General features: G+C 63.2%; 1 protein-coding gene across 1 annotated transcript in view; it reads right to left on the bottom strand.

Moving 5' to 3' along the window:
* Window positions 1-8,031, bottom strand: part of LOC140691676 (uncharacterized) — an 83,375-nt gene extending 75,344 nt beyond the window's left edge. The window contains exons 1-8 of the mRNA XM_072955532.1: window positions 8,023-8,031; window positions 7,844-7,955; window positions 7,227-7,300; window positions 5,517-5,628; window positions 4,900-4,973; window positions 3,190-3,301; window positions 2,573-2,646; window positions 873-974 (exon numbers count right to left, since the gene is read on the bottom strand). Coding sequence (XP_072811633.1) covers window positions 873-974; window positions 2,573-2,646; window positions 3,190-3,301; window positions 4,900-4,973; window positions 5,517-5,628; window positions 7,227-7,300; window positions 7,844-7,955; window positions 8,023-8,031 — 669 coding nt within the window. The remainder of the gene's footprint in view (window positions 1-872; window positions 975-2,572; window positions 2,647-3,189; window positions 3,302-4,899; window positions 4,974-5,516; window positions 5,629-7,226; window positions 7,301-7,843; window positions 7,956-8,022) is intronic.
* Between the last annotated feature and the right edge of the window lie 13,950 nt (window positions 8,032-21,981).

The following is a 21,981-nucleotide window of genomic DNA, read 5'->3' as shown; positions in this document are numbered from 1 at the left end:
CCAAAGTCTGCGGTCCTCGGCTTCTGAGCACTCCCTCATGGCTTCTGCAGGCACCGGCCAAGGTGACGGGCTCCAGGGACAAGCAGCCCACTGGCCCCTGGGGAGACTGAATTTGAAGGCGAACGACATGCCAGACCCGTCACAGGACACACAGTCTGGAGATGAGGGCGGGAAAGGCTTCCGGGAAAACAGGAAGCTCACCTTTCCCAGGACGACGTCCAACGGAGCACGGCCACCCCACTTACCTGGGCCTCCGGGGCCGCCGCAGGCGGGCGGGAGCTGCTGGCCAATGCCGGGGCCGGGCCAGGTCCTACGTGGGCTGAAAACCACAGAAGGGATGGAGGATTAGGCTCGCCTGCGAAGACTTTGCTGAAGCCACACAAAACCTGGTGAGCCTTCCTTCCCCGTATCCCACTCGTCCCCGCATCAGACCGAGTGGGAGACGGGTCTCGTGACCCTGAGGGAGACACCACAGGCCACGGGTTCAGGTGTCTCTTCCATAGCCGATCAACGGCCGTGGAAGGTCAGGGCTCCACACGCTGCAGACAATGGCAGGGGTGGGCTTCTCCTTCGGGGAGCCCGGAACGTGCTCCCTGTTGAAGCCCCGTGTGCAGAACTGACACGCCTGCCTTCTGTCACAGGCCTCTTACTCCTTACCACTCTACAAGAGACACCTCCTCCCCAGGGCAGGATGGGGGAGGGGAAGACGCGGTCCATCAATTGCGTCCGCTAAGGGACCAGGGGAGCACGGCCGACAGCCCAGTCAGGGTGGCCCATGCCCTGGGAGGGACCTGGAGAGCGATCTGCCCTTCTCCTGCAGTGACGCAAGGAACAAACAGAGGAATGGACGCTTTCCTCTTACCAAGTGGAGCATCCGGTACTGGTGAGCGAGGCTGCACAGGGCCCAAGGGGGGCCCAGGTGCTGGTGGCAACACGGGCCGGTCCCTGCAAACGCCGGGACGCTGCAAGGTAACCTGCAGGGCAGAAGGGAGAGCCGTGTCAGGCGACAGAAACGGAGCGACCACCGACAAAAGCCGAAACCCAACGCATCAGCTGTCGGCACCGGGCACCCTCCCCACACCCCGCCGGGTGCCCACCCAGCAGCACAGTGCCCCACGCTCCACCCAGCCCTCTGGGGCCTGCAGCCGGCAGCCCGGGCCGCGCAGCAGGACACGGGGGGACAACAATGGCGCCACACGCCGCCGCCGGTGTCTCCAAGTGGACGAAGCCAAGGGTCCTGCCTGCGAGGATGCACACAGAGCTTCCAGCACTCTGACAAAAGCAGCGCCTTCCCAACAGGCAGCCCCTTTGGGCAGGACAGCCCTCCTCGCCACCACCCCAGCTCCACGGGAGCTGGCCCGGCGCGGACCAGGAACACGCAGAAGGGACGGACGTGAAAAGCTCGTCCTCCACACGTGCAATCAGAGCCGCACCTGGGTCACCGCTCTGCCTCCAGGACCCTGCCTGGCCCTCTCCTTCCCCCCAAACCAAGTAATCTCCTCCGACCGGCAGGGGCTTCCCCTGGGCGCAACGTGCACTGGGGAGCTGGGCACCCCGGAGTCCTGCGGGGGAGCTGCCCAAGTGCTCCTGAGGGGACAACGCTGCCCACAGGAGGTAGTCAGGCTCCGCTACAATCACCGCTATCCTCAGGGACGTCTGGGTTTTCAGTGCGCTACGAAGCGCGCACTACTTGTGTCCTTCGGCAAACTCAAGTGGGATGTCTGGATCCCACAACTGACACCAAAAGGACCCTACAGGCCCGTGCACAAAATCCCGCGACGTGTCATGCTGACGCACAGGAGCAGCTCTGGCAGCTTCCGGGGCAGGCCCGACCCGGCGCAGGGGTGGGGAGCACGACGGGAGGACGCTGCTGCGCGTCGCAATTCCCCTGCAGGGAAGTAGGCCTCTTCACTGCGGGCTCTTTCCCTTCAAGCCTCTATTTCTTACGACGAAAGCAACATCTACCCAGAGTACAACTGGACGCAGCGGGCCAGGCACATCTCCGTCCCGAGAACAGACGGTCACGGGTTCTGACATTTACCCCACACCAAACAGGTAGACTCAAAGCTGCACAAAGCACACAGGACAAAGCTGGAGGGAGGGCTTTGCCCCTTTCTCAGTTACGAGCATTTCAATGGGCATGCTAAACAGGAGAATCACCTGGCCTCAGCAAGGAAACAAGTCAAACGAGGGACGACACAGGACTCTGCCTCAGTGACCCAGGAGCAACCCCAGGTGCAGGTCGGCAGGAAGGAGTCAGCAGAGCCAGGAGAAGCCAGTGTGGAGCGAGGGCTCACCCTCCGCACGCTATCTCGACAAACCCACAGCCAAAGTCTGCGGTCCTCGGCTTCTGAGCACTCCCTCATGGCTTCTGCAGGCACCGGCCAAGGTGACGGGCTCCAGGGACAAGCAGCCCACTGGCCCCTGGGGAGACTGAATTTGAAAGCGAACGACATGCCAGACCCGTCACAGGACACACAGTCTGGAGATGAGTGCGGGAAAGGCCTCCGGGAAATCAGGAAGCTCACCTTTCCCAGGACGACGTCCAACGGAGCACGGCCACCCCACTTACCTGGGCCTCCGGGGCCGCCGCAGGCGGGCGGGAGCTGCCGGCCAATGCCGGGGCCGGGCCAGGTCCTACGTGGGCTGAAAACCACAGAAGGGATGGAGGATTAGGCTCGCCTGCGAAGACTTTGCTGAAGCCACACAAAACCTGGTGAGCCTTCCTTCCCCGTATCCCACTCGTCCCCGCATCAGACCGAGTGGGAGACGGGTCTCGTGACCCTGAGGGAGACACCACAGGCCACGGGTTCAGGTGTCTCTTCCATAGCCGATCAACGGCCGTGGAAGGTCAGGGCTCCACACGCTGCAGACAATGGCAGGGGTGGGCTTCTCCTTCGGGGAGCCCGGAACGTGCTCCCTGTTGAAGCCCCGTGTGCAGAACTGACACGCCTGCCTTCTGTCACAGGCCTCTTACTCCTTACCACTCTACAAGAGACACCTCCTCCCCAGGGCAGGATGGGGGAGGGGAAGACGCGGTCCATCAATTGCGTCCGCTAAGGGACCAGGGGAGCACGGCCGACAGCCCAGTCAGGGTGGCCCATGCCCTGGGAGGGACCTGGAGAGCGATCTGCCCTTCTCCTGCAGTGACGCAAGGAACAAACAGAGGAATGGACGCTTTCCTCTTACCAAGTGGAGCATCCGGTACTGGTGAGCGAGGCTGCACAGGGCCCAAGGGGGGCCCAGGTGCTGGTGGCAACACGGGCCGGTCCCTGCAAACGCCGGGACGCTGCAAGGTAACCTGCAGGGCAGAAGGGAGAGCCGTGTCAGGCGACAGAAACGGAGCGACCACCGACAAAAGCCGAAACCCAACGCATCAGCTGTCGGCACCGGGCACCCTCCCCACACCCCGCCGGGTGCCCACCCAGCAGCACAGTGCCCCACGCTCCACCCAGCCCTCTGGGGCCTGCAGCCGGCAGCCCGGGCCGCGCAGCAGGACACGGGGGGACAACAATGGCGCCACACGCCGCCGCCGGTGTCTCCAAGTGGACGAAGCCAAGGGTCCTGCCTGCGAGGATGCACACAGAGCTTCCAGCACTCTGACAAAAGCAGCGCCTTCCCAACAGGCAGCCCATTTGGGCAGGACAGCCCTCCTCGCCACCACCCCAGCTCCACGGGAGCTGGCCCGGCGCGGACCAGGAACACGCAGAAGGGACGGACGTGAAAAGCTCGTCCTCCACACGTGCAATCAGAGCCGCACCTGGGTCACCGCTCTGCCTCCAGGACCCTGCCTGGCCCTCTCCTTCCCCCCAAACCAAGTAATCTCCTCCGACCGGCAGGGGCTTCCCCTGGGCGCAACGTGCACTGGGGAGCTGGGCACCCCGGAGTCCTGCGGGGGAGCTGCCCAAGTGCTCCTGAGGGGACAACGCTGCCCACAGGAGGTAGTCAGGCTCCGCTACAATCACCGCTATCCTCAGGGACGTCTGGGTTTTCAGTGCGCTACGAAGCGCGCACTACTTGTGTCCTTCGGCAAACTCAAGTGGGATGTCTGGATCCCACAACTGACACCAAAAGGACCCTACAGGCCCGTGCGCAAAATCCCGCGACGTGTCATGCTGACGCACAGGAGCAGCTCTGGCAGCTTCCGGGGCAGGCCCGACCCGGCGCAGGGGTGGGGAGCACGACGGGAGGACGCTGCTGCGCGTCGCAATTCCCCTGCAGGGAAGTAGGCCTCTTCACTGCGGGCTCTTTCCCTTCAAGCCTCTATTTCTTACGACGAAAGCAACATCTACCCAGAGTACAACTGGACGCAGCGGGCCAGGCACATCTCCGTCCCGAGAACAGACGGTCACGGGTTCTGACATTTACCCCACACCAAACAGGTAGACTCAAAGCTGCACAAAGCACACAGGACAAAGCTGGAGGGAGGGCTTTGCCCCTTTCTCAGTTACGAGCATTTCAATGGGCATGCTAAACAGGAGAATCACCTGGCCTCAGCAAGGAAACAAGTCAAACGAGGGACGACACAGGACTCTGCCTCAGTGACCCAGGAGCAACCCCAGGTGCAGGTCGGCAGGAAGGAGTCAGCAGAGCCAGGAGAAGCCAGTGTGGAGCGAGGGCTCACCCTCCGCACGCTATCTCGACAAACCCACAGCCAAAGTCTGCGGTCCTCGGCTTCTGAGCACTCCCTCATGGCTTCTGCAGGCACCGGCCAAGGTGACGGGCTCCAGGGACAAGCAGCCCACTGGCCCCTGGGGAGACTGAATTTGAAAGCGAACGACATGCCAGACCCGTCCCAGGACACACAGTCTGGAGATGAGGGCGGGAATGGCTTCCGGGAAAACAGGAAGCTCACCTTTCCCAGGACGACGTCCAACGGAGCACGGCCACCCCACTTACCTGGGCCTCCGGGGCCGCCGCAGGCGGGCGGGAGCTGCCGGCCAATGCCGGGGCCGGGCCAGGTCCTACGTGGGCTGAAAACCACAGAAGGGATGGAGGATTAGGCTCGCCTGCGAAGACTTTGCTGAAGCCACACAAAACCTGGTGAGCCTTCCTTCCCCGTATCCCACTCGTCCCCGCATCAGACCGAGTGGGAGACGGGTCTCGTGACCCTGAGGGAGACACCACAGGCCACGGGTTCAGGTGTCTCTTCCATAGCCGATCAACGGCCGTGGAAGGTCAGGGCTCCACACGCTGCAGACAATGGCAGGGGTGGGCTTCTCCTTCGGGGAGCCCGGAACGTGCTCCCTGTTGAAGCCCCGTGTGCAGAACTGACACGCCTGCCTTCTGTCACAGGCCTCTTACTCCTTACCACTCTACAAGAGACACCTCCTCCCCAGGGCAGGATGGGGGAGGGGAAGACGCGGTCCATCAATTGCGTCCGCTAAGGGACCAGGGGAGCACGGCCGACAGCCCAGTCAGGGTGGCCCATGCCCTGGGAGGGACCTGGAGAGCGATCTGCCCTTCTCCTGCAGTGACGCAAGGAACAAACAGAGGAATGGACGCTTTCCTCTTACCAAGTGGAGCATCCGGTACTGGTGAGCGAGGCTGCACAGGGCCCAAGGGGGGCCCAGGTGCTGGTGGCAACACGGGCCGGTCCCTGCAAACGCCGGGACGCTGCAAGGTAACCTGCAGGGCAGAAGGGAGAGCCGTGTCAGGCGACAGAAACGGAGCGACCACCGACAAAAGCCGAAACCCAACGCATCAGCTGTCGGCACCGGGCACCCTCCCCACACCCCGCCGGGTGCCCACCCAGCAGCACAGTGCCCCACGCTCCACCCAGCCCTCTGGGGCCTGCAGCCGGCAGCCCGGGCCGCGCAGCAGGACACGGGGGGACAACAATGGCGCCACACGCCGCCGCCGGTGTCTCCAAGTGGACGAAGCCAAGGGTCCTGCCTGCGAGGATGCACACAGAGCTTCCAGCACTCTGACAAAAGCAGCGCCTTCCCAACAGGCAGCCCCTTTGGGCAGGACAGCCCTCCTCGCCACCACCCCAGCTCCACGGGAGCTGGCCCGGCGCGGACCAGGAACACGCAGAAGGGACGGACGTGAAAAGCTCGTCCTCCACACGTGCAATCAGAGCCGCACCTGGGTCACCGCTCTGCCTCCAGGACCCTGCCTGGCCCTCTCCTTCCCCCCAAACCAAGTAATCTCCTCCGACCGGCAGGGGCTTCCCCTGGGCGCAACGTGCACTGGGGAGCTGGGCACCCCGGAGTCCTGCGGGGGAGCTGCCCAAGTGCTCCTGAGGGGACAACGCTGCCCACAGGAGGTAGTCAGGCTCCGCTACAATCACCGCTATCCTCAGGGACGTCTGGGTTTTCAGTGCGCTACGAAGCGCGCACTACTTGTGTCCTTCGGCAAACTCAAGTGGGATGTCTGGATCCCACAACTGACACCAAAAGGACCCTACAGGCCCGTGCACAAAATCCCGCGACGTGTCATGCTGACGCACAGGAGCAGCTCTGGCAGCTTCCGGGGCAGGCCCGACCCGGCGCAGGTGTGGGGAGCACGACGGGAGGACGCTGCTGCGCGTCGCAATTCCCCTGCAGGGAAGTAGGCCTCTTCACTGCGGGCTCTTTCCCTTCAAGCCTCTATTTCTTACGACGAAAGCAACATCTACCCAGAGTACAACTGGACGCAGCGGGCCAGGCACATCTCCGTCCCGAGAACAGACGGTCACGGGTTCTGACATTTACCCCACACCAAACAGGTAGACTCAAAGCTGCACAAAGCACACAGGACAAAGCTGGAGGGAGGGCTTTGCCCCTTTCTCAGTTACGAGCATTTCAATGGGCATGCTAAACAGGAGAATCACCTGGCCTCAGCAAGGAAACAAGTCAAACGAGGGACGACACAGGACTCTGCCTCAGTGACCCAGGAGCAACCCCAGGTGCAGGTCGGCAGGAAGGAGTCAGCAGAGCCAGGAGAAGCCAGTGTGGAGCGAGGGCTCACCCTCCGCACGCTATCTCGACAAACCCACAGCCAAAGTCTGCGGTCCTCGGCTTCTGAGCACTCCCTCATGGCTTCTGCAGGCACCGGCCAAGGTGACGGGCTCCAGGGACAAGCAGCCCACTGGCCCCTGGGGAGACTGAATTGGAAAGCGAACGACATGCCAGACCCGTCCCAGGACACACAGTCTGGAGATGAGGGCGGGAATGGCTTCCGGGAAAACAGGAAGCTCACCTTTCCCAGGACGACGTCCAACGGAGCACGGCCACCCCACTTACCTGGGCCTCCGGGGCCGCCGCAGGCGGGCGGGAGCTGCCGGCCAATGCCGGGGCCGGGCCAGGTCCTACGTGGGCTGAAAACCACAGAAGGGATGGAGGATTAGGCTCGCCTGCGAAGACTTTGCTGAAGCCACACAAAACCTGGTGAGCCTTCCTTCCCCGTATCCCACTCGTCCCCGCATCAGACCGAGTGGGAGACGGGTCTCGTGACCCTGAGGGAGACACCACAGGCCACGGGTTCAGGTGTCTCTTCCATAGCCGATCAACGGCCGTGGAAGGTCAGGGCTCCACACGCTGCAGACAATGGCAGGGGTGGGCTTCTCCTTCGGGGAGCCCGGAACGTGCTCCCTGTTGAAGCCCCGTGTGCAGAACTGACACGCCTGCCTTCTGTCACAGGCCTCTTACTCCTTACCACTCTACAAGAGACACCTCCTCCCCAGGGCAGGATGGGGGAGGGGAAGACGCGGTCCATCAATTGCGTCCGCTAAGGGACCAGGGGAGCACGGCCGACAGCCCAGTCAGGGTGGCCCATGCCCTGGGAGGGACCTGGAGAGCGATCTGCCCTTCTCCTGCAGTGACGCAAGGAACAAACAGAGGAATGGACGCTTTCCTCTTACCAAGTGGAGCATCCGGTACTGGTGAGCGAGGCTGCACAGGGCCCAAGGGGGGCCCAGGTGCTGGTGGCAACACGGGCCGGTCCCTGCAAACGCCGGGACGCTGCAAGGTAACCTGCAGGGCAGAAGGGAGAGCCGTGTCAGGCGACAGAAACGGAGCGACCACCGACAAAAGCCGAAACCCAACGCATCAGCTGTCGGCACCGGGCACCCTCCCCACACCCCGCCGGGTGCCCACCCAGCAGCACAGTGCCCCACGCTCCACCCAGCCCTCTGGGGCCTGCAGCCGGCAGCCCGGGCCGCGCAGCAGGACACGGGGGGACAACAATGGCGCCACACGCCGCCGCCGGTGTCTCCAAGTGGACGAAGCCAAGGGTCCTGCCTGCGAGGATGCACACAGAGCTTCCAGCACTCTGACAAAAGCAGCGCCTTCCCAACAGGCAGCCCCTTTGGGCAGGACAGCCCTCCTCGCCACCACCCCAGCTCCACGGGAGCTGGCCCGGCGCGGACCAGGAACACGCAGAAGGGACGGACGTGAAAAGCTCGTCCTCCACACGTGCAATCAGAGCCGCACCTGGGTCACCGCTCTGCCTCCAGGACCCTGCCTGGCCCTCTCCTTCCCCCCAAACCAAGTAATCTCCTCCGACCGGCAGGGGCTTCCCCTGGGCGCAACGTGCACTGGGGAGCTGGGCACCCCGGAGTCCTGCGGGGGAGCTGCCCAAGTGCTCCTGAGGGGACAACGCTGCCCACAGGAGGTAGTCAGGCTCCGCTACAATCACCGCTATCCTCAGGGACGTCTGGGTTTTCAGTGCGCTACGAAGCGCGCACTACTTGTGTCCTTCGGCAAACTCAAGTGGGATGTCTGGATCCCACAACTGACACCAAAAGGACCCTACAGGCCCGTGCACAAAATCCCGCGACGTGTCATGCTGACGCACAGGAGCAGCTCTGGCAGCTTCCGGGGCAGGCCCGACCCGGCGCAGGTGTGGGGAGCACGACGGGAGGACGCTGCTGCGCGTCGCAATTCCCCTGCAGGGAAGTAGGCCTCTTCACTGCGGGCTCTTTCCCTTCAAGCCTCTATTTCTTACGACGAAAGCAACATCTACCCAGAGTACAACTGGACGCAGCGGGCCAGGCACATCTCCGTCCCGAGAACAGACGGTCACGGGTTCTGACATTTACCCCACACCAAACAGGTAGACTCAAAGCTGCACAAAGCACACAGGACAAAGCTGGAGGGAGGGCTTTGCCCCTTTCTCAGTTACGAGCATTTCAATGGGCATGCTAAACAGGAGAATCACCTGGCCTCAGCAAGGAAACAAGTCAAACGAGGGACGACACAGGACTCTGCCTCAGTGACCCAGGAGCAACCCCAGGTGCAGGTCGGCAGGAAGGAGTCAGCAGAGCCAGGAGAAGCCAGTGTGGAGCGAGGGCTCACCCTCCGCACGCTATCTCGACAAACCCACAGCCAAAGTCTGCGGTCCTCGGCTTCTGAGCACTCCCTCATGGCTTCTGCAGGCACCGGCCAAGGTGACGGGCTCCAGGGACAAGCAGCCCACTGGCCCCTGGGGAGACTGAATTTGAAAGCGAACGACATGCCAGACCCGTCACAGGACACACAGTCTGGAGATGAGGGCGGGAAAGGCTTCCGGGAAAACAGGAAGCTCACCTTTCCCAGGACGACGTCCAACGGAGCACGGCCACCCCACTTACCTGGGCCTCCGGGGCCGCCGCAGGCGGGCGGGAGCTGCTGGCCAATGCCGGGGCCGGGCCAGGTCCTACGTGGGCTGAAAACCACAGAAGGGATGGAGGATTAGGCTCGCCTGCGAAGACTTTGCTGAAGCCACACAAAACCTGGTGAGCCTTCCTTCCCCGTATCCCACTCGTCCCCGCATCAGACCGAGTGGGAGACGGGTCTCGTGACCCTGAGGGAGACACCACAGGCCACGGGTTCAGGTGTCTCTTCCATAGCCGATCAACGGCCGTGGAAGGTCAGGGCTCCACACGCTGCAGACAATGGCAGGGGTGGGCTTCTCCTTCGGGGAGCCCGGAACGTGCTCCCTGTTGAAGCCCCGTGTGCAGAACTGACACGCCTGCCTTCTGTCACAGGCCTCTTACTCCTTACCACTCTACAAGAGACACCTCCTCCCCAGGGCAGGATGGGGGAGGGGAAGACGCGGTCCATCAATTGCGTCCGCTAAGGGACCAGGGGAGCACGGCCGACAGCCCAGTCAGGGTGGCCCATGCCCTGGGAGGGACCTGGAGAGCGATCTGCCCTTCTCCTGCAGTGACGCAAGGAACAAACAGAGGAATGGACGCTTTCCTCTTACCAAGTGGAGCATCCGGTACTGGTGAGCGAGGCTGCACAGGGCCCAAGGGGGGCCCAGGTGCTGGTGGCAACACGGGCCGGTCCCTGCAAACGCCGGGACGCTGCAAGGTAACCTGCAGGGCAGAAGGGAGAGCCGTGTCAGGCGACAGAAACGGAGCGACCACCGACAAAAGCCGAAACCCAACGCATCAGCTGTCGGCACCGGGCACCCTCCCCACACCCCGCCGGGTGCCCACCCAGCAGCACAGTGCCCCACGCTCCACCCAGCCCTCTGGGGCCTGCAGCCGGCAGCCCGGGCCGCGCAGCAGGACACGGGGGGACAACAATGGCGCCACACGCCGCCGCCGGTGTCTCCAAGTGGACGAAGCCAAGGGTCCTGCCTGCGAGGATGCACACAGAGCTTCCAGCACTCTGACAAAAGCAGCGCCTTCCCAACAGGCAGCCCATTTGGGCAGGACAGCCCTCCTCGCCACCACCCCAGCTCCACGGGAGCTGGCCCGGCGCGGACCAGGAACACGCAGAAGGGACGGACGTGAAAAGCTCGTCCTCCACACGTGCAATCAGAGCCGCACCTGGGTCACCGCTCTGCCTCCAGGACCCTGCCTGGCCCTCTCCTTCCCCCCAAACCAAGTAATCTCCTCCGACCGGCAGGGGCTTCCCCTGGGCGCAACGTGCACTGGGGAGCTGGGCACCCCGGAGTCCTGCGGGGGAGCTGCCCAAGTGCTCCTGAGGGGACAACGCTGCCCACAGGAGGTAGTCAGGCTCCGCTACAATCACCGCTATCCTCAGGGACGTCTGGGTTTTCAGTGCGCTACGAAGCGCGCACTACTTGTGTCCTTCGGCAAACTCAAGTGGGATGTCTGGATCCCACAACTGACACCAAAAGGACCCTACAGGCCCGTGCGCAAAATCCCGCGACGTGTCATGCTGACGCACAGGAGCAGCTCTGGCAGCTTCCGGGGCAGGCCCGACCCGGCGCAGGGGTGGGGAGCACGACGGGAGGACGCTGCTGCGCGTCGCAATTCCCCTGCAGGGAAGTAGGCCTCTTCACTGCGGGCTCTTTCCCTTCAAGCCTCTATTTCTTACGACGAAAGCAACATCTACCCAGAGTACAACTGGACGCAGCGGGCCAGGCACATCTCCGTCCCGAGAACAGACGGTCACGGGTTCTGACATTTACCCCACACCAAACAGGTAGACTCAAAGCTGCACAAAGCACACAGGACAAAGCTGGAGGGAGGGCTTTGCCCCTTTCTCAGTTACGAGCATTTCAATGGGCATGCTAAACAGGAGAATCACCTGGCCTCAGCAAGGAAACAAGTCAAACGAGGGACGACACAGGACTCTGCCTCAGTGACCCAGGAGCAACCCCAGGTGCAGGTCGGCAGGAAGGAGTCAGCAGAGCCAGGAGAAGCCAGTGTGGAGCGAGGGCTCACCCTCCACACGCTATCTCGACAAACCCACAGCCAAAGTCTGCGGTCCTCGGCTTCTGAGCACTCCCTCATGGCTTCTGCAGGCACCGGCCAAGGTGACGGGCTCCAGGGACAAGCAGCCCACTGGCCCCTGGGGAGACTGAATTTGAAAGCGAACGACATGCCAGACCCGTCCCAGGACACACAGTCTGGAGATGAGGGCGGGAATGGCTTCCGGGAAAACAGGAAGCTCACCTTTCCCAGGACGACGTCCAACGGAGCACGGCCACCCCACTTACCTGGGCCTCCGGGGCCGCCGCAGGCGGGCGGGAGCTGCCGGCCAATGCCGGGGCCGGGCCAGGTCCTACGTGGGCTGAAAACCACAGAAGGGATGGAGGATTAGGCTCGCCTGCGAAGACTTTGCTGAAGCCACACAAAACCTGGTGAGCCTTCCTTCCCCGTATCCCACTCGTCCCCGCATCAGACCGAGTGGGAGACGGGTCTCGTGACCCTGAGGGAGACACCACAGGCCACGGGTTCAGGTGTCTCTTCCATAGCCGATCAACGGCCGTGGAAGGTCAGGGCTCCACACGCTGCAGACAATGGCAGGGGTGGGCTTCTCCTTCGGGGAGCCCGGAACGTGCTCCCTGTTGAAGCCCCGTGTGCAGAACTGACACGCCTGCCTTCTGTCACAGGCCTCTTACTCCTTACCACTCTACAAGAGACACCTCCTCCCCAGGGCAGGATGGGGGAGGGGAAGACGCGGTCCATCAATTGCGTCCGCTAAGGGACCAGGGGAGCACGGCCGACAGCCCAGTCAGGGTGGCCCATGCCCTGGGAGGGACCTGGAGAGCGATCTGCCCTTCTCCTGCAGTGACGCAAGGAACAAACAGAGGAATGGACGCTTTCCTCTTACCAAGTGGAGCATCCGGTACTGGTGAGCGAGGCTGCACAGGGCCCAAGGGGGGCCCAGGTGCTGGTGGCAACACGGGCCGGTCCCTGCAAACGCCGGGACGCTGCAAGGTAACCTGCAGGGCAGAAGGGAGAGCCGTGTCAGGCGACAGAAACGGAGCGACCACCGACAAAAGCCGAAACCCAACGCATCAGCTGTCGGCACCGGGCACCCTCCCCACACCCCGCCGGGTGCCCACCCAGCAGCACAGTGCCCCACGCTCCACCCAGCCCTCTGGGGCCTGCAGCCGGCAGCCCGGGCCGCGCAGCAGGACACGGGGGGACAACAATGGCGCCACACGCCGCCGCCGGTGTCTCCAAGTGGACGAAGCCAAGGGTCCTGCCTGCGAGGATGCACACAGAGCTTCCAGCACTCTGACAAAAGCAGCGCCTTCCCAACAGGCAGCCCCTTTGGGCAGGACAGCCCTCCTCGCCACCACCCCAGCTCCACGGGAGCTGGCCCGGCGCGGACCAGGAACACGCAGAAGGGACGGACGTGAAAAGCTCGTCCTCCACACGTGCAATCAGAGCCGCACCTGGGTCACCGCTCTGCCTCCAGGACCCTGCCTGGCCCTCTCCTTCCCCCCAAACCAAGTAATCTCCTCCGACCGGCAGGGGCTTCCCCTGGGCGCAACGTGCACTGGGGAGCTGGGCACCCCGGAGTCCTGCGGGGGAGCTGCCCAAGTGCTCCTGAGGGGACAACGCTGCCCACAGGAGGTAGTCAGGCTCCGCTACAATCACCGCTATCCTCAGGGACGTCTGGGTTTTCAGTGCGCTACGAAGCGCGCACTACTTGTGTCCTTCGGCAAACTCAAGTGGGATGTCTGGATCCCACAACTGACACCAAAAGGACCCTACAGGCCCGTGCGCAAACTCCCGCGACGTGTCATGCTGACGCACAGGAGCAGCTCTGGCAGCTTCCGGGGCAGGCCCGACCCGGCGCAGGGGTGGGGAGCACGACGGGAGGACGCTGCTGCGCGTCGCAATTCCCCTGCAGGGAAGTAGGCCTCTTCACTGCGGGCTCTTTCCCTTCAAGCCTCTATTTCTTACGACGAAAGCAACATCTACCCAGAGTACAACTGGACGCAGCGGGCCAGGCACATCTCCGTCCCGAGAACAGACGGTCACGGGTTCTGACATTTACCCCACACCAAACAGGTAGACTCAAAGCTGCACAAAGCACACAGGACAAAGCTGGAGGGAGGGCTTTGCCCCTTTCTCAGTTACGAGCATTTCAATGGGCATGCTAAACAGGAGAATCACCTGGCCTCAGCAAGGAAACAAGTCAAACGAGGGACGACACAGGACTCTGCCTCAGTGACCCAGGAGCAACCCCAGGTGCAGGTCGGCAGGAAGGAGTCAGCAGAGCCAGGAGAAGCCAGTGTGGAGCGAGGGCTCACCCTCCGCACGCTATCTCGACAAACCCACAGCCAAAGTCTGCGGTCCTCGGCTTCTGAGCACTCCCTCATGGCTTCTGCAGGCACCGGCCAAGGTGACGGGCTCCAGGGACAAGCAGCCCACTGGCCCCTGGGGAGACTGAATTGGAAAGCGAACGACATGCCAGACCCGTCCCAGGACACACAGTCTGGAGATGAGGGCGGGAATGGCTTCCGGGAAAACAGGAAGCTCACCTTTCCCAGGACGACGTCCAACGGAGCACGGCCACCCCACTTACCTGGGCCTCCGGGGCCGCCGCAGGCGGGCGGGAGCTGCCGGCCAATGCCGGGGCCGGGCCAGGTCCTACGTGGGCTGAAAACCACAGAAGGGATGGAGGATTAGGCTCGCCTGCGAAGACTTTGCTGAAGCCACACAAAACCTGGTGAGCCTTCCTTCCCCGTATCCCACTCGTCCCCGCATCAGACCGAGTGGGAGACGGGTCTCGTGACCCTGAGGGAGACACCACAGGCCACGGGTTCAGGTGTCTCTTCCATAGCCGATCAACGGCCGTGGAAGGTCAGGGCTCCACACGCTGCAGACAATGGCAGGGGTGGGCTTCTCCTTCGGGGAGCCCGGAACGTGCTCCCTGTTGAAGCCCCGTGTGCAGAACTGACACGCCTGCCTTCTGTCACAGGCCTCTTACTCCTTACCACTCTACAAGAGACACCTCCTCCCCAGGGCAGGATGGGGGAGGGGAAGACGCGGTCCATCAATTGCGTCCGCTAAGGGACCAGGGGAGCACGGCCGACAGCCCAGTCAGGGTGGCCCATGCCCTGGGAGGGACCTGGAGAGCGATCTGCCCTTCTCCTGCAGTGACGCAAGGAACAAACAGAGGAATGGACGCTTTCCTCTTACCAAGTGGAGCATCCGGTACTGGTGAGCGAGGCTGCACAGGGCCCAAGGGGGGCCCAGGTGCTGGTGGCAACACGGGCCGGTCCCTGCAAACGCCGGGACGCTGCAAGGTAACCTGCAGGGCAGAAGGGAGAGCCGTGTCAGGCGACAGAAACGGAGCGACCACCGACAAAAGCCGAAACCCAACGCATCAGCTGTCGGCACCGGGCACCCTCCCCACACCCCGCCGGGTGCCCACCCAGCAGCACAGTGCCCCACGCTCCACCCAGCCCTCTGGGGCCTGCAGCCGGCAGCCCGGGCCGCGCAGCAGGACACGGGGGGACAACAATGGCGCCACACGCCGCCGCCGGTGTCTCCAAGTGGACGAAGCCAAGGGTCCTGCCTGCGAGGATGCACACAGAGCTTCCAGCACTCTGACAAAAGCAGCGCCTTCCCAACAGGCAGCCCCTTTGGGCAGGACAGCCCTCCTCGCCACCACCCCAGCTCCACGGGAGCTGGCCCGGCGCGGACCAGGAACACGCAGAAGGGACGGACGTGAAAAGCTCGTCCTCCACACGTGCAATCAGAGCCGCACCTGGGTCACCGCTCTGCCTCCAGGACCCTGCCTGGCCCTCTCCTTCCCCCCAAACCAAGTAATCTCCTCCGACCGGCAGGGGCTTCCCCTGGGCGCAACGTGCACTGGGGAGCTGGGCACCCCGGAGTCCTGCGGGGGAGCTGCCCAAGTGCTCCTGAGGGGACAACGCTGCCCACAGGAGGTAGTCAGGCTCCGCTACAATCACCGCTATCCTCAGGGACGTCTGGGTTTTCAGTGCGCTACGAAGCGCGCACTACTTGTGTCCTTCGGCAAACTCAAGTGGGATGTCTGGATCCCACAACTGACACCAAAAGGACCCTACAGGCCCGTGCGCAAACTCCCGCGACGTGTCATGCTGACGCACAGGAGCAGCTCTGGCAGCTTCCGGGGCAGGCCCGACCCGGCGCAGGGGTGGGGAGCACGACGGGAGGACGCTGCTGCGCGTCGCAATTCCCCTGCAGGGAAGTAGGCCTCTTCACTGCGGGCTCTTTCCCTTCAAGCCTCTATTTCTTACGACGAAAGCAACATCTACCCAGAGTACAACTGGACGCAGCGGGCCAGGCACATCTCCGTCCCGAGAACAGACGGTCACGGGTTCTGACATTTACCCCACACCAAACAGGTAGACTCAAAGCTGCACAAAGCACACAGGACAAAGCTGGAGGGAGGGCTTTGCCCCTTTCTCAGTTACGAGCATTTCAATGGGCATGCTAAACAGGAGAATCACCTGGCCTCAGCAAGGAAACAAGTCAAACGAGGGACGACACAGGACTCTGCCTCAGTGACCCAGGAGCAACCCCAGGTGCAGGTCGGCAGGAAGGAGTCAGCAGAGCCAGGAGAAGCCAGTGTGGAGCGAGGGCTCACCCTCCGCACGCTATCTCGACAAACCCACAGCCAAAGTCTGCGGTCCTCGGCTTCTGAGCACTCCCTCATGGCTTCTGCAGGCACCGGCCAAGGTGACGGGCTCCAGGGACAAGCAGCCCACTGGCCCCTGGGGAGACTGAATTGGAAAGCGAACGACATGCCAGACCCGTCCCAGGACACACAGTCTGGAGATGAGGGCGGGAATGGCTTCCGGGAAAACAGGAAGCTCACCTTTCCCAGGACGACGTCCAACGGAGCACGGCCACCCCACTTACCTGGGCCTCCGGGGCCGCCGCAGGCGGGCGGGAGCTGCCGGCCAATGCCGGGGCCGGGCCAGGTCCTACGTGGGCTGAAAACCACAGAAGGGATGGAGGATTAGGCTCGCCTGCGAAGACTTTGCTGAAGCCACACAAAACCTGGTGAGCCTTCCTTCCCCGTATCCCACTCGTCCCCGCATCAGACCGAGTGGGAGACGGGTCTCGTGACCCTGAGGGAGACACCACAGGCCACGGGTTCAGGTGTCTCTTCCATAGCCGATCAACGGCCGTGGAAGGTCAGGGCTCCACACGCTGCAGACAATGGCAGGGGTGGGCTTCTCCTTCGGGGAGCCCGGAACGTGCTCCCTGTTGAAGCCCCGTGTGCAGAACTGACACGCCTGCCTTCTGTCACAGGCCTCTTACTCCTTACCACTCTACAAGAGACACCTCCTCCCCAGGGCAGGATGGGGGAGGGGAAGACGCGGTCCATCAATTGCGTCCGCTAAGGGACCAGGGGAGCACGGCCGACAGCCCAGTCAGGGTGGCCCATGCCCTGGGAGGGACCTGGAGAGCGATCTGCCCTTCTCCTGCAGTGACGCAAGGAACAAACAGAGGAATGGACGCTTTCCTCTTACCAAGTGGAGCATCCGGTACTGGTGAGCGAGGCTGCACAGGGCCCAAGGGGGGCCCAGGTGCTGGTGGCAACACGGGCCGGTCCCTGCAAACGCCGGGACGCTGCAAGGTAACCTGCAGGGCAGAAGGGAGAGCCGTGTCAGGCGACAGAAACGGAGCGACCACCGACAAAAGCCGAAACCCAACGCATCAGCTGTCGGCACCGGGCACCCTCCCCACACCCCGCCGGGTGCCCACCCAGCAGCACAGTGCCCCACGCTCCACCCAGCCCTCTGGGGCCTGCAGCCGGCAGCCCGGGCCGCGCAGCAGGACACGGGGGGACAACAATGGCGCCACACGCCGCCGCCGGTGTCTCCAAGTGGACGAAGCCAAGGGTCCTGCCTGCGAGGATGCACACAGAGCTTCCAGCACTCTGACAAAAGCAGCGCCTTCCCAACAGGCAGCCCCTTTGGGCAGGACAGCCCTCCTCGCCACCACCCCAGCTCCACGGGAGCTGGCCCGGCGCGGACCAGGAACACGCAGAAGGGACGGACGTGAAAAGCTCGTCCTCCACACGTGCAATCAGAGCCGCACCTGGGTCACCGCTCTGCCTCCAGGACCCTGCCTGGCCCTCTCCTTCCCCCCAAACCAAGTAATCTCCTCCGACCGGCAGGGGCTTCCCCTGGGCGCAACGTGCACTGGGGAGCTGGGCACCCCGGAGTCCTGCGGGGGAGCTGCCCAAGTGCTCCTGAGGGGACAACGCTGCCCACAGGAGGTAGTCAGGCTCCGCTACAATCACCGCTATCCTCAGGGACGTCTGGGTTTTCAGTGCGCTACGAAGCGCGCACTACTTGTGTCCTTCGGCAAACTCAAGTGGGATGTCTGGATCCCACAACTGACACCAAAAGGACCCTACAGGCCCGTGCGCAAACTCCCGCGACGTGTCATGCTGACGCACAGGAGCAGCTCTGGCAGCTTCCGGGGCAGGCCCGACCCGGCGCAGGGGTGGGGAGCACGACGGGAGGACGCTGCTGCGCGTCGCAATTCCCCTGCAGGGAAGTAGGCCTCTTCACTGCGGGCTCTTTCCCTTCAAGCCTCTATTTCTTACGACGAAAGCAACATCTACCCAGAGTACAACTGGACGCAGCGGGCCAGGCACATCTCCGTCCCGAGAACAGACGGTCACGGGTTCTGACATTTACCCCACACCAAACAGGTAGACTCAAAGCTGCACAAAGCACACAGGACAAAGCTGGAGGGAGGGCTTTGCCCCTTTCTCAGTTACGAGCATTTCAATGGGCATGCTAAACAGGAGAATCACCTGGCCTCAGCAAGGAAACAAGTCAAACGAGGGACGACACAGGACTCTGCCTCAGTGACCCAGGAGCAACCCCAGGTGCAGGTCGGCAGGAAGGAGTCAGCAGAGCCAGGAGAAGCCAGTGTGGAGCGAGGGCTCACCCTCCGCACGCTATCTCGACAAACCCACAGCCAAAGTCTGCGGTCCTCGGCTTCTGAGCACTCCCTCATGGCTTCTGCAGGCACCGGCCAAGGTGACGGGCTCCAGGGACAAGCAGCCCACTGGCCCCTGGGGAGACTGAATTGGAAAGCGAACGACATGCCAGACCCGTCCCAGGACACACAGTCTGGAGATGAGGGCGGGAATGGCTTCCGGGAAAACAGGAAGCTCACCTTTCCCAGGACGACGTCCAACGGAGCACGGCCACCCCACTTACCTGGGCCTCCGGGGCCGCCGCAGGCGGGCGGGAGCTGCCGGCCAATGCCGGGGCCGGGCCAGGTCCTACGTGGGCTGAAAACCACAGAAGGGATGGAGGATTAGGCTCGCCTGCGAAGACTTTGCTGAAGCCACACAAAACCTGGTGAGCCTTCCTTCCCCGTATCCCACTCGTCCCCGCATCAGACCGAGTGGGAGACGGGTCTCGTGACCCTGAGGGAGACACCACAGGCCACGGGTTCAGGTGTCTCTTCCATAGCCGATCAACGGCCGTGGAAGGTCAGGGCTCCACACGCTGCAGACAATGGCAGGGGTGGGCTTCTCCTTCGGGGAGCCCGGAACGTGCTCCCTGTTGAAGCCCCGTGTGCAGAACTGACACGCCTGCCTTCTGTCACAGGCCTCTTACTCCTTACCACTCTACAAGAGACACCTCCTCCCCAGGGCAGGATGGGGGAGGGGAAGACGCGGTCCATCAATTGCGTCCGCTAAGGGACCAGGGGAGCACGGCCGACAGCCCAGTCAGGGTGGCCCATGCCCTGGGAGGGACCTGGAGAGCGATCTGCCCTTCTCCTGCAGTGACGCAAGGAACAAACAGAGGAATGGACGCTTTCCTCTTACCAAGTGGAGCATCCGGTACTGGTGAGCGAGGCTGCACAGGGCCCAAGGGGGGCCCAGGTGCTGGTGGCAACACGGGCCGGTCCCTGCAAACGCCGGGACGCTGCAAGGTAACCTGCAGGGCAGAAGGGAGAGCCGTGTCAGGCGACAGAAACGGAGCGACCACCGACAAAAGCCGAAACCCAACGCATCAGCTGTCGGCACCGGGCACCCTCCCCACACCCCGCCGGGTGCCCACCCAGCAGCACAGTGCCCCACGCTCCACCCAGCCCTCTGGGGCCTGCAGCCGGCAGCCCGGGCCGCGCAGCAGGACACGGGGGGACAACAATGGCGCCACACGCCGCCGCCGGTGTCTCCAAGTGGACGAAGCCAAGGGTCCTGCCTGCGAGGATGCACACAGAGCTTCCAGCACTCTGACAAAAGCAGCGCCTTCCCAACAGGCAGCCCCTTTGGGCAGGACAGCCCTCCTCGCCACCACCCCAGCTCCACGGGAGCTGGCCCGGCGCGGACCAGGAACACGCAGAAGGGACGGACGTGAAAAGCTCGTCCTCCACACGTGCAATCAGAGCCGCACCTGGGTCACCGCTCTGCCTCCAGGACCCTGCCTGGCCCTCTCCTTCCCCCCAAACCAAGTAATCTCCTCCGACCGGCAGGGGCTTCCCCTGGGCGCAACGTGCACTGGGGAGCTGGGCACCCCGGAGTCCTGCGGGGGAGCTGCCCAAGTGCTCCTGAGGGGACAACGCTGCCCACAGGAGGTAGTCAGGCTCCGCTACAATCACCGCTATCCTCAGGGACGTCTGGGTTTTCAGTGCGCTACGAAGCGCGCACTACTTGTGTCCTTCGGCAAACTCAAGTGGGATGTCTGGATCCCACAACTGACACCAAAAGGACCCTACAGGCCCGTGCGCAAACTCCCGCGACGTGTCATGCTGACGCACAGGAGCAGCTCTGGCAGCTTCCGGGGCAGGCCCGACCCGGCGCAGGGGTGGGGAGCACGACGGGAGGACGCTGCTGCGCGTCGCAATTCCCCTGCAGGGAAGTAGGCCTCTTCACTGCGGGCTCTTTCCCTTCAAGCCTCTATTTCTTACGACGAAAGCAACATCTACCCAGAGTACAACTGGACGCAGCGGGCCAGGCACATCTCCGTCCCGAGAACAGACGGTCACGGGTTCTGACATTTACCCCACACCAAACAGGTAGACTCAAAGCTGCACAAAGCACACAGGACAAAGCTGGAGGGAGGGCTTTGCCCCTTTCTCAGTTACGAGCATTTCAATGGGCATGCTAAACAGGAGAATCACCTGGCCTCAGCAAGGAAACAAGTCAAACGAGGGACGACACAGGACTCTGCCTCAGTGACCCAGGAGCAACCCCAGGTGCAGGTCGGCAGGAAGGAGTCAGCAGAGCCAGGAGAAGCCAGTGTGGAGCGAGGGCTCACCCTCCGCACGCTATCTCGACAAACCCACAGCCAAAGTCTGCGGTCCTCGGCTTCTGAGCACTCCCTCATGGCTTCTGCAGGCACCGGCCAAGGTGACGGGCTCCAGGGACAAGCAGCCCACTGGCCCCTGGGGAGACTGAATTGGAAAGCGAACGACATGCCAGACCCGTCACAGGACACACAGTCTGGAGATGAGGGCGGGAATGGCTTCCGGGAAAACAGGAAGCTCACCTTTCCCAGGACGACGTCCAACGGAGCACGGCCACCCCACTTACCTGGGCCTCCGGGGCCGCCGCAGGCGGGCGGGAGCTGCCGGCCAATGCCGGGGCCGGGCCAGGTCCTACGTGGGCTGAAAACCACAGAAGGGATGGAGGATTAGGCTCGCCTGCGAAGACTTTGCTGAAGCCACACAAAACCTGGTGAGCCTTCCTTCCCCGTATCCCACTCGTCCCCGCATCAGACCGAGTGGGAGACGGGTCTCGTGACCCTGAGGGAGACACCACAGGCCACGGGTTCAGGTGTCTCTTCCATAGCCGATCAACGGCCGTGGAAGGTCAGGGCTCCACACGCTGCAGACAATGGCAGGGGTGGGCTTCTCCTTCGGGGAGCCCGGAACGTGCTCCCTGTTGAAGCCCCGTGTGCAGAACTGACACGCCTGCCTTCTGTCACAGGCCTCTTACTCCTTACCACTCTACAAGAGACACCTCCTCCCCAGGGCAGGATGGGGGAGGGGAAGACGCGGTCCATCAATTGCGTCCGCTAAGGGACCAGGGGAGCACGGCCGACAGCCCAGTCAGGGTGGCCCATGCCCTGGGAGGGACCTGGAGAGCGATCTGCCCTTCTCCTGCAGTGACGCAAGGAACAAACAGAGGAATGGACGCTTTCCTCTTACCAAGTGGAGCATCCGGTACTGGTGAGCGAGGCTGCACAGGGCCCAAGGGGGGCCCAGGTGCTGGTGGCAACACGGGCCGGTCCCTGCAAACGCCGGGACGCTGCAAGGTAACCTGCAGGGCAGAAGGGAGAGCCGTGTCAGGCGACAGAAACGGAGCGACCACTGACAAAAGCCGA

The sequence above is a fragment of the Vicugna pacos genome, chromosome 36 (assembly GCF_048564905.1).
Source record: "Vicugna pacos chromosome 36, VicPac4, whole genome shotgun sequence".
NCBI lineage: Eukaryota > Metazoa > Chordata > Mammalia > Artiodactyla > Camelidae > Vicugna > Vicugna pacos.
Note: the sequence above shows the minus strand (reverse complement) of the source record. Positions and strands in the feature narration are given on the sequence as shown.